General features: G+C 29.3%; 5 protein-coding genes across 11 annotated transcripts; 3 read left to right on the top strand and 2 right to left on the bottom strand.

The window, feature by feature from the left end:
* On the bottom strand, positions 1 to 4,230 carry LOC111416371 (cytochrome P450 6A1-like). 6 transcript variants are annotated; one of them, XM_071201306.1, is made up of 6 exons: positions 4,134 to 4,230; positions 3,674 to 4,043; positions 3,351 to 3,557; positions 2,640 to 3,301; positions 1,491 to 2,586; positions 990 to 1,431 (listed from the first exon to the last, which is right to left on the bottom strand). In XM_071201306.1, the coding sequence occupies exons 5-6, from the start codon at positions 2,572 to 2,574 to the stop codon at positions 1,016 to 1,018; spliced, it is 1,500 nt and encodes a 499-aa protein (XP_071057407.1). In that variant the 5' UTR covers positions 2,575 to 2,586; positions 2,640 to 3,301; positions 3,351 to 3,557; positions 3,674 to 4,043; positions 4,134 to 4,230; the 3' UTR covers positions 990 to 1,015. The 6 variants fall into 6 exon arrangements, 5 of the variants coding, with proteins under 5 accessions (XP_071057407.1, XP_071057408.1, XP_071057409.1 ...); XM_071201307.1 differs by having other exon boundaries at positions 2,640 to 3,267; XM_071201308.1 differs by having other exon boundaries at positions 2,640 to 2,848.
* A 10-nt stretch (positions 4,231 to 4,240) lies between these two features.
* Positions 4,241 to 12,160, top strand: LOC111416370 (cytochrome P450 6a8-like). 2 transcript variants are annotated; one of them, XM_023048365.2, is made up of 3 exons: positions 4,241 to 4,383; positions 10,602 to 11,650; positions 11,701 to 12,160. In XM_023048365.2, exons 1-3 carry the CDS (start codon positions 4,355 to 4,357, stop codon positions 12,123 to 12,125), a joined length of 1,503 nt encoding a protein of 500 aa, XP_022904133.2. In that variant the 5' UTR covers positions 4,241 to 4,354; the 3' UTR covers positions 12,126 to 12,160. The 2 variants fall into 2 exon arrangements, with proteins under 2 accessions (XP_022904133.2, XP_022904134.2); XM_023048366.2 differs by lacking the exon at positions 4,241 to 4,383 and adding an exon at positions 9,773 to 10,548.
* Positions 12,161 to 12,490: 330 nt separating this feature from the next.
* LOC111416353 (cytochrome c oxidase assembly protein COX19) lies at positions 12,491 to 12,736 on the top strand. Its single transcript, XM_023048344.2, has one exon. The coding sequence runs from the start codon at positions 12,491 to 12,493 to the stop codon at positions 12,734 to 12,736; it is 246 nt and encodes an 81-aa protein (XP_022904112.1).
* A 78-nt stretch (positions 12,737 to 12,814) lies between these two features.
* LOC111416352 (phosphopantothenoylcysteine decarboxylase) lies at positions 12,815 to 13,444 on the top strand. The gene is made up of 2 exons (XM_023048343.2): positions 12,815 to 13,117; positions 13,176 to 13,444. The coding sequence occupies exons 1-2, from the start codon at positions 12,815 to 12,817 to the stop codon at positions 13,434 to 13,436; spliced, it is 564 nt and encodes a 187-aa protein (XP_022904111.1). The 3' UTR covers positions 13,437 to 13,444.
* LOC111416351 (nucleolar protein 16) lies at positions 13,428 to 14,243 on the bottom strand. Its single transcript, XM_023048342.2, has 2 exons — positions 14,047 to 14,243; positions 13,428 to 13,982 (listed from the first exon to the last, which is right to left on the bottom strand). Exons 1-2 carry the CDS (start codon positions 14,145 to 14,147, stop codon positions 13,496 to 13,498), a joined length of 588 nt encoding a protein of 195 aa, XP_022904110.2. The 5' UTR covers positions 14,148 to 14,243; the 3' UTR covers positions 13,428 to 13,495.
* Between the last annotated feature and the right edge of the window lie 98 nt (positions 14,244 to 14,341).

The raw sequence follows: 14,341 nt of genomic DNA, 5'->3' as shown, positions 1-14,341 counted from the left end.
CTCATAACTACTAACTCACTAACTACAACCAGTTACGTTGTGCTAGGTTCAAATTTAAGTTACGAAATGTGTTCCTTTTCGATTAGTTCGATCTTTGTACTCAGTTTACAACAGATTTCTGTTTTATCTCTACGATTAGTTAACTCTTCGGACGTTAGGACTTTATTTTAGAACAGTTCAAAAATTCAAAACCGTTCGAATTGCCCGGAATCGACACTGAAAAAGTGAACCAAAACAGAGCTATAGTTAAAAATAGAGAAGAACAAGTGTTATGATGAACGTTATGAGCAGAACTAAAGATCTGTAATAGTATATTAAAAAACAAGTTGAAGTTTAAATTCAAGTTGAAAAACGAGTGCTTTAAGTCTTCTGAAACGTGTTTTTTATGCTATTTTTTGTACTTCGCGTTTTTATCCTTTTTTTTAGCAAAAATAAAATAAATTTTGACAATGTAGGGAAATAGGTATGTAGCAGTTGGTAACACCATAACACTTAAAAATAGAAATTTGAATTGACAATTAGAAATTGTCAAAACACAATGTGTTCTCGTGAAAAAATGTTTTATGTACACCTCCCAATATAAGAGAAATTGCTTGCATTCGATGCTATTATAAAAACGTGTTTAAACATCCATAGACAAAAATTGTCACATTGACAACTAGAAAAATTAATGACCCAATGTCACCAACTTGGGGAGTATCCTGGAAGGACTGCAAGACAATAGGAAAACAGTACTAAACCCAATTTCAACTAAATACGATTAAACAACATCCTGTCACAGTGGCCAATGCCTGGTGTGGTCGTACATTTACATCAGTAAGATCAGTAATAAGTGGGTTAATAACCCAATCAGAGATATAAATGTCTTGCGGTATCTGTTGTATTAGACTGTCGATATAAATAAAAAATTAACTCAAGCAGGATGAACAGAACAAATCGATTTAATAGATAAATCAAACGAGGGTACACTTAAATAACAATAAAATCAATTTGTTGTAAAAAATTGTATTTATGCTTATAATTTCGTAACATTTAAATAAATAGTATGTTCAGGCGATACCAAAAAGTTATTCTTATGAAACCCAACAGGTTCAATCGTTTTTTCACTCAGCATAAAGCGAAAATTTTTCAAAATTAACGCCAACCCAAGTTTCGATTGCATCATTCCAAATCTAAGCCCAATACAAACTCGCGGGCCATCCCCAAATGGTAAATAAGCAAACGGAGGTATTTTAGGTTTATTTATTTCGTTGAAACGTTCCGGATTAAACTCATTCGCATTGGGGAAATATTCCTCATCGTAATGAAGTCCGAAAAGCGGAATCATAATTCTTGTACCTTCATCTATAGTTACATTACATTCAGGAACGAAATATTCTTTTACACATTTCCTGTTTAGAAAAGGAAGTGGTGGATATTTACGTAGAGTTTCTATAAACAAAAAAATGTTTAAATGAAAATTAAGCATTTTAATTTTAATAAAAATGTACCCTCAATAATTTGTGTTAAGTACTTCATTTCGGCTAAAATCTCATAATTAATCTCCCCGTTAGATTTTTGTAAAACATTTAAAACTTCTTCGCGAGCTTTTTGTTGGATTTCCGGATGTTTAGAAAGCTCGTAAAGTGCAAATTGCATTGTAGTTGAGCTGGTTTCAAATCCAGCGGTGAAAAAGACGAAAGCCTGTGCGGCTAATTCATTTACGCTTAAATTTTGATCTTTATCTTTACTATTTTTTAAGTCTAATAAGATTTGAAAGAAATCGTTTCGTCTAAAATTGGTGGATTCTCTGTATTCAATCATATCCTTAACACTTTTCATAAAAAAATCGTTTATGTCTCTTTCAAAAACGGTTAAACCCAGTTTCTTTGCAAAATTGGGATAAAAATCTAAGAAAAATACTCGAAAAAGCCTCGCGGGGGTGTTCACTAATAATTTCCTTCCATAAAAACGGAATTGGGAGTTTTCCTCGAAACTATTCGATTTAATTCCGAAAGCGGCTGAAGCGATAACATCGGTTGTGTAACAAGCCACGATTTCCTTTATATCCAAATCGCGATTAATTTTTGTTTCATCGTTCATTTTTTGTACCATAACTTTAGCGCATTCTATTAAAATATCGAACATTATCTTCATTTTTCCCGTTGTAAAAGTGGGGGTTAATTTGACTCTTAAATTTTTCCATTTTTGCCCGGATAATGCGAATAAATGCGCCGATAAAGGTTCGCTAATTTCGTCACAATGAACGCCGCGGTCCATAAAATATTGGAAATCTTGAACGCACACTTTTTTAATGATATTTGGATCAATTAGAAGTAACGACGGCATTGTTCCGACGTACATTCCCCCAATTTTAGCGCCTTTTAGTTTTAATTGATTGTAAATGTCTTGAAGGTGAAGATAAGTTGATTTTTTTAATTTTAGAGGGTTTTGAAAGTTTCCAAATGGAAATGAGGGGGTTAAATAAGGAATTCCTTTCAAATTCCAATAATTATGTTTTGTTTTGTAAAACCGCTTTATCACGTACCAAAACAGTACGAATGATAATGATAAGATAATTGTGATAATAATCATTTTTTTTTGTAGCTAAAAATAACATATTGTTCTAATTATATTAAGAAATAAAATATTAAACGTACCCTTTAATTAATTATAATAAACCAAGACACTAAATAAGGTTATTAGATTGTATTTATTTTTTATTATTTCTTTCATAATCTACATAGCAGAAAGCTAATAAGATGAATGACATTGAAACAAACCGATATTTGGTGAAGTGTTTTACTCAAGGATTTAGATAGGAGTGGGAAGATCATGTTCCTCTAATTGGTGGTATATTTAGGCGAAACTAAAATGTTAAATATTGTTTTAATATCTTGTTTATGAGTAAGATGTTTTTATACAAAAAGTTGTTGTCAATATTTAAAATTCATTACTTTTTGAATCATTTTTAATTTTTGGTGTGGTATGCAACCTCTTTAACACAATATTTTTTAGGTTTTTAACCATTTTTAGATAGGTATGCGCCAAAACATACAGATTTCGATGCAATTTAGTGCAGCAATACAATTATCCTCATTATATTAACAATTAGTATTAGCAATAAAGTTTTAAAATATTTTTCCAATATATAGGTGGTAGCAATGTCTTTCAAATTTGACAAATTGATTAGAAATACTTGTCGGGACAAGTATCCAAATCCCATTGCCAAGCCTTATCATTGTGAAGAAGAAGAAGAAGAAGAAATACTTGTCATATAAGTTTCCGCTGTTCATGCATCATCAAAAAATATCAAGAAAAACTAGAAGTAGGTATCAATACATTTGTAATGATGTACATGCAATACTTACAATGTGGAGAATAACCTCTTGTCTTTTTTTATGAATTGTAGATGTATGAAAATGGAACCCAAGTATAAAATTAGGTTTTTTGCATTGAATAAAAGAAGAAAGAAGTCAGATCTTCATGTTCTTCCATAGAAGTCCTAATATAAAACCATTAAACTATCCTGGTCGTGTTTTTAATGAGTTATTATAAAAAATATGTCCAATCCAGCTCTGAGAAAAAGAAATGTTTCATTAAAAAAAACACTTTTTCCTTCTACATCATAGATATGTGACAAAATAGTGATTGCCACTACTAAGAACTGATAAAAAATTATTCATTGATTTACCTCCAATTATCATTCAATTCAAGAAAGACTCAATTTCTTTCAGTGACTCCGATTTGTAAGGAGTGTATTTATTTGAAATTCCATTTAGGACACAATTTTTCTATTTGTTAATTATATTATATGTTAATTAAACTATTAATGTGTTTTTTAGATGTTATGTTTAGAACCAATTTTTTAAAAGTGAGGTTATTAGTTAGTTTCTTTCATTGGTCGCGTTTTAGAGTTCGAATTTCCGTTCATATCATTCTCCAGTCGTAGAGATTCTTTTAATTCTATTTCTTATTAGGTATAAATATGATATCTTACTTCTTCAGCTCGAATTGAATCTTCGATATGTGAGGTTATGTCAGATTTAAATTACCAAAATAAACTAAACAATTAAAAAAAAATTTAATTAATCTTAAATTTCACAAAATACTTATAAAACGGAAATGTGAATTAAACTTTTTATATAAATCACCTCTTAAATATTTTGTCCTTGTATACACAATAATTACAACTTTATGCAACTTTAAATGCGCGACCTTACCCGTACTGAATTATAATTATTTAGAAAAACTTTGTTCTCAGTTCTATAAATAGAATTTGATTGCGATAAATATTGCGAGTCAACAAGAATCATGTAAAGTCTACAATTTTTTATTTCGAATTTATAGTTTTGGTTTGAATTCTAAACAGAAAATGGAATATATAAGTTATTTTAATAAAAGGTATGTAAAAACGTTTAAAATTATAGAAATTGGGAAGTAAAGTCATCATTACACTCATCGTTTTGAGCATTACGATTTCATTGTGATTAATTAACGGATTCTGAAAGAATTGGTAACAATTAAGAAAAAGTGAGGTTAAGTTTTGTTGTTATAATAATAATAAATTAAAACATTTCTTTTTGTTAATTATTATTAATTAATGATGTGATTAGGTTTTATGTAAATTTATTAAATTAATTTGTATTAATTACTTTTATTTTTAAAATTTTTTATTTGATTGATTGATGATTGACATTCGGTTGGGTTTTGGAGCTTGCAATTCCAACCATGCTTTAGCTACAGAGTTTCCACTGACTTTTGTTGTATTGTATACTTTCTTCTTTCTTCGGCTTCTTAAAACTTTCCGTCCTGTGGCTTTTATTTCTTACGTGTGTTACGACATTTACAAACATAAAATACTTCTTCCTTCTGTATTTAGGCACTACTGCCTGTTTTTCTTCACTTTTCTCCCCCTAATCGTTTGGAAGGTTGTCGCTCCATATTTTTCTAGGTCTTCCAATGCTTCCTGATGGTGATTTGCACCGTGTTATTCTTAATTCATTCTTCTGTTATTCGGTCGATGTGCTCATTCCATTTCTTCTTTCTGTCCAATACCCAATCATTGATGTTACCTACCCTGTCTGATGTTCTCACTTATTTCTCTGTCCATCAATGTTTCTAGCATTCTTTTTGTTTGGGATGTTTCTGGTCCAGTCTCTGCTGCATATGTTAATAAAGGTTTCTGTTTTCTAATATGTTTATTTCGCCATATTATGTCATTTAGGTATGCCGCTATCCTTGCCGCTCGCCGAATAATGTTGTATGGTTGTATTTTATTTTTTGCTGGAGGGTCCAAACTCCATACCAGACCACTTGGAGCAATGTAACCGCTCGTTGAAGGCTTACAATTCGAAATTTCTATCTTCTGTGTCATCATTTTCTGCTTCTGACACATCACTTTCTTCAGAAGGCAGATCATCAGATTGCGCTGCCCACTGCACCAATATTTCTTCATAACTGGTGTCACCAAATCTCACGCTTTTCACATTCCTTTTTGACGCCATTATCATATGTATCTCACAAGTTCACTCAATCCAACTTCTATTCCAACTGAATGAAAAACAGCTGCACCTACTTTTATACATCCAACAGTAATGCACGTTTTAACTTGCACAGACACGCACAATTCCTCGCAGCGGTGTTTGACAAATAATAACCCTCAACCTATAATGAACAAGTTGAAACTTGTTCTATAGTAACTAGTAGTACACGGGCTTCGGAGGCCCGGTTTATGCAAATATGGGGTGCTAATGGAAACGATTTTTTTTTCGATTGCTAATTACACTTGAATGTTTTTGAATCAAGTGTGTATTGAATAAAGACGTGTTTAGAGTAATATCTAAATGCTCAAGCCGATTGAAATTATTTTAAGAAAATTATGAGTAACTAAAATCTCGCCGAGCCTGAGATGCCCGGTTTATGCATCCTATGGTTAACTTTTAAAAAAACTCCATTTGTTTTTATGGCAGTTTTCTTCGCCTAACTCTAAATACTAATACTCTAAGATCGCCAAGATACGATTTTGGCCAGTAGTAAAAAAAACTTAAACGTTCAAGAGCAGCATATAGGGAAAGCCATCTTGTCGTAACACTCTTTTAGGGATTCTGATTTTTTAGCACTATTTGAGAATTCTGCATAAATTTTCGACATCAAAGGATAGTACTTTACAAGCATTTCTACCAGCATTATGAATAACATGGCAGTTACAGTTAGCTTTTATAATTCCATTGTTTTCAATGCTCAATTTATGGTAAACAGAGTTATGAATAGTCAACCTGAGTCAACCATAGTTCAATAGGTCAACCTATAGTAACCATAGTTCACAGACGCATTATCTGCACTGTACGCAGTTATGTCAGATGTTTTTAATGAAACCATTTCTAATGATTTCAGTATAGAATTACTAACTGATAAAGAATATTCATCATTATTTTCAACAAAGTCTAAAAGTTTTTGGTTACCCTTATTTGAAGCATCACACAAAATTGAGAATGGCAGAGATGTGTTTGTACCAGCGCCCATTTCTTCCAACACTCTGTTGACACTTTTAGGTCCTCGACAATTTTCAATAATCGCTACCGCTTTTGTTCGACCGCAATGAACCTTCTTTGCCAAATCAGGATCGCGATAAACATAAGAATTTAGTTTAATGCCGCAATCGGTGCTCAAATAACTATGATGATGATTTAGGGCGTGATAAATTTGAGTCACTTCTATTATGGTCACATGGTTTTCTTCGTCGCAATCTTTTTTTTGGTAAAAACGCTGTAAGTAATGTATTTTCGGACAACATGTTTGCGGTCCTTAACTATGTAAATGAGATTTTAAAGATTTTTCGACATCATGTTGAACGGTAAACTTTATATTACATATAGCTGTAAACTGATCTATTTAAGAATCTAATCTATAAGAATCTTGAAAATTTGTTGCGTACATAGCTTTTTTATTTTTATGAATGGATTCCGATGATAAAGTACTTGCACTCGAATTGTCTCTTTTATTACTCTCATTCATGGCGAATCAAAAAATAGTAGATAACTAAATAACTTATATGATATACAGGGTGATTCACATAAGAACCGACACAGAGCAGGGACATGTATAGGACAATAAATTAAGATGATTTAACGCAACTTATCTCTATACCAAGTTGTACCCCTGAGGAGTTATAGGCTTTCAAAGTTGGGTCTTAAATTTTTAAAACATTGACTATCTTCGTAATACATTAAGCTAGAAAAATCAAGTTGAGACCAATTGAGGCATTTCAAAGGGTTGATGGTTCCCTAAATTTTGGCAGATTTTTTTAACCTTAATACATTACTACTTCATTTCATGTGGAATTTAATTCTAAAACTTTTTTTGCTCTTACTATTTTTTAAAAAACATTGTCGTTTTCATAAAAAACTCAAAAACTAAAGACGCGTATCTTGATAATGCTTATTATGAACTTGTTGATGCTTTATTATGAACTAAAAAGACATCATCCATAAACAAATTTAGTTTAGGCATAATAATTTTCTAGTGATAAAGAGAAAATCCCCAAAATGTCAAAATTAAGTACTTTTGATTTTAAAAGCGATCATAACTCAAGAATGAAAGGTGATAACGAAAAGTTTTTTAGGAATAAAATGTTTATTATGAACTAAAAAGATATTATTGACAAACAGATTTTGTTTAGATGTAATGATTTTCTAGTGATAAAGAGAAAATCCCCATAATGTTAAAATTGAGTACTTTTGTTATCAAAATCGATCGTAACTCAAAAATTAAAGGTGATGGAGAAAAGTTTATTTGAAATAAATTGTTTATTATGAACTAAAAGGACATTACTCATAAACAGATTTGGTTTAGTTATAATGATTTTTTAATGATAAAAAGAGAAAATCATCGAAATATCAAAATTGAGTACTTTTGGTATTAAAATTGATCATAACTCAAGGATGAAAGGTGATGGAGAAAAGTTTTTTAGGAATAAATTGTTTATTATGAACTAAAAAAACATCATCCATAAACAAATTTAGTTTAGGTATAATGATTTTCTAATAATATAGAAAAAATCATCAAAATGTTAAAATTGAGTACTTTTGGTATTAAAATAGATCATAACTCAAAAATTAAAGGTGATGGAGAAAAGTTTATTAGAAATAAATTGTTTATTATGGACTAAAAGGACATTACTCATAAACAGATTTGGTTTAGTTATAATGATTTTTTAATGATAAAAAGAGAAAATCATCGAAATATCAAAATTGAGTACTTTTGATATTAAAATTGATCATAACTCAAGGATGAAAGGTGATGGAGAAAGGTTTTTTAGGAATAAATTGTTTATTATGAACTAAAAAGATATTATTGATAAACAGATTTTGTTTAGATGTAATGATTTTCTAGTGATAAAGAGAAAATCCCCATAATGTTAAAATTGAGTACTTTTGTTATCAAAATCGATCATTACTCAAAAATTAATTGAGATGGCGATAAGTTTTTTTGAAATAAATTGTTTATTATGAACTAAAAAGACATCATCCATAAACAGATTTGGTTTAGTTATAATGATTTTCTAGTGATAAAGAAAAAATCACCAAAATGTCAAAATTGAGTACTTTTGGTATTAAAATAGATCATAACTCAAAAATTAAAGGTGATGGAGAAAAGTTTATTTGAAATAAATTGTTTATTATGAACTAAAAGGATATTACTCATAAAGAGATTTGGTTTAGTTATAATGATTTTTTAATGATAAAAAGAGAAAATCATCGAAATGTCAAAATTGGGTACTTTTGGTGTTAAAATCGATCATAACTCAAGAATGAAAGGCGATGGAGAAAAGATAGGACTACTAAATTTTCTCTTATTATAAGTAACATTACGAAATACGTGTCTTTAGTTATTTAAGTTTTTTATGAAGTAGTTCAACACTTGGCACAAAGAGATTAGGTGATTCCCCTAAATCTCCTAGTACCGTTTCGATTACTAACAAGGAGACATCGCAGTTGACTCTTCACCAATTTTGACGAATTTTTTTATGGTGAATCTATATTGAATATAAGTAAGTTCCCCCAGACCTTTTGATCGAATGGCCCTTCTAAAGGGAGTTATTAATTTTTTAAAGTTACGATTTTTGAGAGTTGTTGTTATAAGCTATAAAGCGAAGCCATTTTACATATGTGTCCGTAGTGCAGTGAATGAATGCCGCGCTCCTGCGCAGGAAGCCCAGGATCGGGATTCGGAGTTTCAATTTTTTTTTTGTTTTACAATTAATTATTTATTGTAATACTCCTAATCTATTGTTTTATTTATATCAATATATACGTAATTATATTTATATATAATTGTAATTTTTTAATTACTTTATTATTATCACTATTTGGAATCTTTTAATAATTCCTTTTAATAAAACCTCATAACACGTTTTAAAAAATTCCAAATAGTGATAATAATAAAGTAATTAAAAAATTACAATTATATATAAATATAATTACGTATATATTGATATAAATAAAACAATAGATTAGGAGTATTACAATAAATAATTAATTGTAAAACAAAAAAAAAATTGAAACTCCGAATCCCGATCCTGGGCTTCCTGCGCAGGAGCGCGGCATTCATTCACTGCACTACGGACAAATATGTAAAATGGCTTCGCTTTATAGCTTATAACAACAACTCTCAAAAATCGTAACTTTAAAAAATTAATAACTCCCTTTAGAAGGGCCATTCGATCAAAAGCTCTGGGGGAACTTACTTATATTCAATATAGATTCACCATAAAAAAATTCATCAAAATTGGTGAAGAGTCAACTGCGATGTCTCCTTGTAAGTGAATGTCTATTAAAAATGTTGTATTTATTTAGTTTATGGTAGAAACTGTTTACATTTTCTATAATTTTCCTAGAAAAAATAATTACTACCTTTTCTAGCTTTGGTAAATCCCGTTTCCTCGAGTTATTTAAATGGAGGATTTTTCCTGGCGTAAGAATTATTTTAGGCCTTTTTATTTTTTGTGAAATAGCTCTTATACCCGGAGTGACCCGGAGAAAATATCTAATAAACCGAAGCCCCGAGACCATATGTCAAAATCCGGAGTCTCTGGGTCTATCTTATCTATCTTATATTGACTTCTGTTTCCAAGTTAGTTTCCCGTTGATATGAAATCGCAAGTACTTGAAGCTCTCCACATACCTCACAGGGCTAGCATGATATTCAATGATTGGACGATGTATTTTTCTTTTTTTAGTGAAAAGAACTGCTTGTTGTTTGTCTAGAAAAGATTTTACAACCTCTAGTGCTCGATTCATGTAATTTTACATTTCAATGTTAGCAGAAGTACAATATAATACTAAATCATCTCATAATTTTTTTTAAATTCCTCAAATTATAAAAAAACTAAATTTGAGGTTAATTTTTTTATGGAATGATAAAATTTTTAATAATTTAAGCAAAATTAAAACAATGGTTATCTTATCGATTTCTCTAAAACCTGATAATATTCATAAATTTTATCAGTTTTATTATAAAATAAATTTTATAATAGTTATAATTCGTTTATCGTTCTAATAACATCAGGTAAATTTATATTTGTATTTTTTTAAATTCTCCAAAATCTTTTTTTTTTTCAGTATGAACGAAGAACATGAAACCTACGATAAATACTTTATTTATTTTTTCTACTTTCTAATTATTTACATCTTTTATACTTACCGATTTTATTATTTTTCTTTAAAAAATGTGCCCATTTTAAATCCAACGATCCCTTTTGGTGATTTAAAGAAAATTTTTAAACCAAAGAAACCCCGCTTCGAATATTTTCAAGAGTATTATAACAAATTTAAATTGAGGGGGCACAAACACGGTGGAATTTTTATGTTTTTTAAACCATATTACGTTCCTGTTGATTTAAATTATGTTGAGGCGATTTTGGGGAAAGATTTCGATAAGTTTAGTTCGAGAGGATTTAATGTTAAATCGAATAAAATTAATGATAATTTATTTAATTTAAACGGCGAAAAATGGAAAATTTTAAGGGTTAAAACAACCAAGATTTTATTGAGGGATAACATTAAAAAATATCTTCCAAACGTTGAAAAAGTATTAACGAATTTCACGAAATATTTAGATAAAAACGACCAAAAAACGATTGAAATTCAAGAAATTAACAAGAATTTTAGTTTAGATTTAATAGCAAACTTATATTTTGGTATCGATTTAAACAATTTCATCGAAAAAAATCGTGTGTTTGAAAAGAATGTTTTAGCACTCCACAAAAAGTCTTTGTATAATTCAAAATTTTATATATTTTCGTTTTTATTTCCATATTTATTCAAACTTGATACATTCCCAAAGAAAACTGTAAAATACTTTAAAAAATCGTTAGACGAAACGATTGATTTTCGCGAAACGAATCAAATCAAAAAGAACGACATCCTCCAAGTCATTTTAGAAGAAAATAAAGATTTAAAAATTGATGAAATCGTCTCCCAGTGTCTTTTACTCATAACTTTTACCAATGAAACAATTTCAAACACTTTAAACTTTCTTATCTTTGAACTATCAAGAAATCTTCACGTTCAAGACAAATTAAGAGAAGAAATCCAAGAAAAAGTCGCTCAAAATGAATTAAATTGTGATCTTATTAACCAAATGGATTATTTAAATCAAGTTTTAAACGGTTTGTTCTTTTTTAGTTTAATTTAATTATTTTAATTTCAATATTTTTAGAAACATTAAGATTATACCCAATCATTCCAACAATCATAAGAAATTCAATGAAAGATTATCAACTTCCCGGTGATAAAAATGAAGAGACTTTAAGTGCAGGAACCGGAGTGTTAATTTCAATTTTGGGGATTCATAAGGACCCGGAAATTTACGAAAATCCAGATCAATTTATCCCGGAACGATTTGCCGAAGAAAACTGTATAAACAGACATCATTATGCTTTTTTGCCTTTCGGGGAAGGACCGAGATTGTGCCCGGCGATACAATTTTCTAAAATGATATTAAAAGTCACCTTGATAACTTTAATAAGGAGATTTAGGTTTGTTTTGGATACTAGTAAAACGAAAAATTTGGCTTTTAATAAAGGCTCGGTGGTAATGAGACCGAAAAATTCTTTGTATGTTAGAGTTGAAAAGTTGTGTTAAATGTAAATTATATTAATAAAGGGTTTTTTAATGAATTTGAATCATTGTGAATCACAAAATTAATCATTCATTAAAACTGTAGTGATGTAGGAAACTGTAAAAAACCATTTAAACTCAAAATATATGTATAATATATATGTATAATTGAATGATAATCGATTCATCACGTTCATGTAGCTACAAATTGAATTAAATGATTAAAACAACAAACTTAACCCAAAATCTAACTCATTTTATTATAAATAATTTAGAAGTTAGGCAACCAAACAAACAACATAACCTATAATTCGGAAAAAAAAGTAATTTCAACCACTTCCACTTAATTAATTACTTACCGATTGGTATATTTATGTAATATTAATCAAATGTCGTCTATGACCTTTGGCCAAAGAACTTTTACACCCACTCCACCCGATAAAGGCAGTTTTCCATTAGATCATGAAGGTATATGTAAGAAATCGATGTTAAAGTACATGATTTGTTTGAAACAGAACGATAACGATAATAATTCGTGTCGAGAAGAGGCTAAAACGTATTTGCAGTGTCGCATGGACAATAATCTTATGGCAAAAGAAGAATGGCCTAAACTGGGATTTCAAAAACAAGAATAAAAAAAAACATAACCTCAAAATATTAAAAAAAAATTTTTATTATAAAGTAGTAGAATAAAAGTCTTAGAACCCTTAAAAATGGTGAATTTATTAATAGGGTGTACCGGGAGTGTAGCTACTATTAAATTACCGTTACTAATAACTAATTTGCAAGAAAAATTCAAAGATCATATTCAAATCAAAGTTGTTGTAACAGAAAAAGCACAGCATTTTTATAAAAACAGTGATATTCCCGAATCCGTTCCAATTTTAACAGATGAAGATGAGTGGTCCATGTGGAAAGATAGAGGAGATCCAGTTTTGCATATTGATTTGGGAAAATGGGCTGATTTATTTGTGATTGCACCTTTAGATGCTAATACTTTAGCAAAAATTGCAAATGTAATTTGTAATGATTCTAAAAATTATTTATATTTATTTATGTTGTTATTTTTTCTAGGGTATTTGTGATAATTTATTAACATGCACTGTAAGGGCTTGGGAAATTGGGAAACCTTTAATTTTATGTCCAGCAATGAACACAAAAATGTATAATCACCCGATAACTGAGAAACAATTGGATCTTTTAAAAAGTTGGGGATATCATATTATACCTGTTATTGAAAAGATGTTAATTTGTGGTGATAAAGGTGCTGGGGCAATGACTGAAGTTGATACAATTGTGAATTATGTTCAAAGTATAATAAATAAAAATCCTTAAGAATTTTATTTATATCTTTATAAAGTAAATAATAATAAAACTAAATACAAAAAAATATTTTATTCACTATCATCATTAGTATTAATAAACTTGGTGGTAATTTCATCTTCACTTAATCCTTTACTCTTTAAATATGCCCCATATTGTTCAGGGATAGATACAAATCTTTTAATTTTAGCCCGAATTTGTTTCCATGTATCCTGATAATAATTTTTTTTATCCCTTGCCATTGCTTTATAATCATCTACATATTTATCCATAAAATAAGTAACATATTCAACTTGTCCTTTAGGTAATCTAAACAGCTTCTCCCTTGGTGCTTTAGCATCTTCAATTATCTTCTCAACCACATATTGTTTACTCGGCACAACAGATTCCTTAATTTCTTCTTCAATCCAATCTCCTTCTTCAACAACAATTTGAGATTTAAGCGTTTTCTTAAAATTTGGCACTCCCAACGTTACATTAGGATCATAAGATAATCCCATTTCTTTTAAATTCGTTTGTATTGATTTTTTATTATCCCAAGCGTTTTTAATTTCTTTACTAATCAAAGATACATAGAAATAATTAATTACAAATAATTAAGTTATAAAATAGTTAAACTTACCATCCTATTGTAGGTGTTTTAAATTGCTTATTTCGCATTCTTTTTCTATTTACGTTGTATCGGTAAACCTGTTTACGTCGTTGTTTCCTTAACTTAGGCATTGTATTTGTTTAAAAAATTAATTTTACAAGATTTAATTTAATGTTTTAATTAAATACACGTGTTGTAGGGTTATTTTGTATTTGACGTTTGACATTTAAATGGATGCGTTCAGAAATCATCTAACAATTTTTTATAACTAATTATTATAAATAAAATTTTACTTAATTTCTTAAACGATTTCTTGATTAAATTA

The sequence above is a fragment of the Onthophagus taurus genome, chromosome 1 (assembly GCF_036711975.1).
Source record: "Onthophagus taurus isolate NC chromosome 1, IU_Otau_3.0, whole genome shotgun sequence".
Lineage (NCBI taxonomy): Eukaryota > Metazoa > Arthropoda > Insecta > Coleoptera > Scarabaeidae > Onthophagus > Onthophagus taurus.
This window is presented reverse-complemented; position numbering and strand designations above follow the sequence as displayed.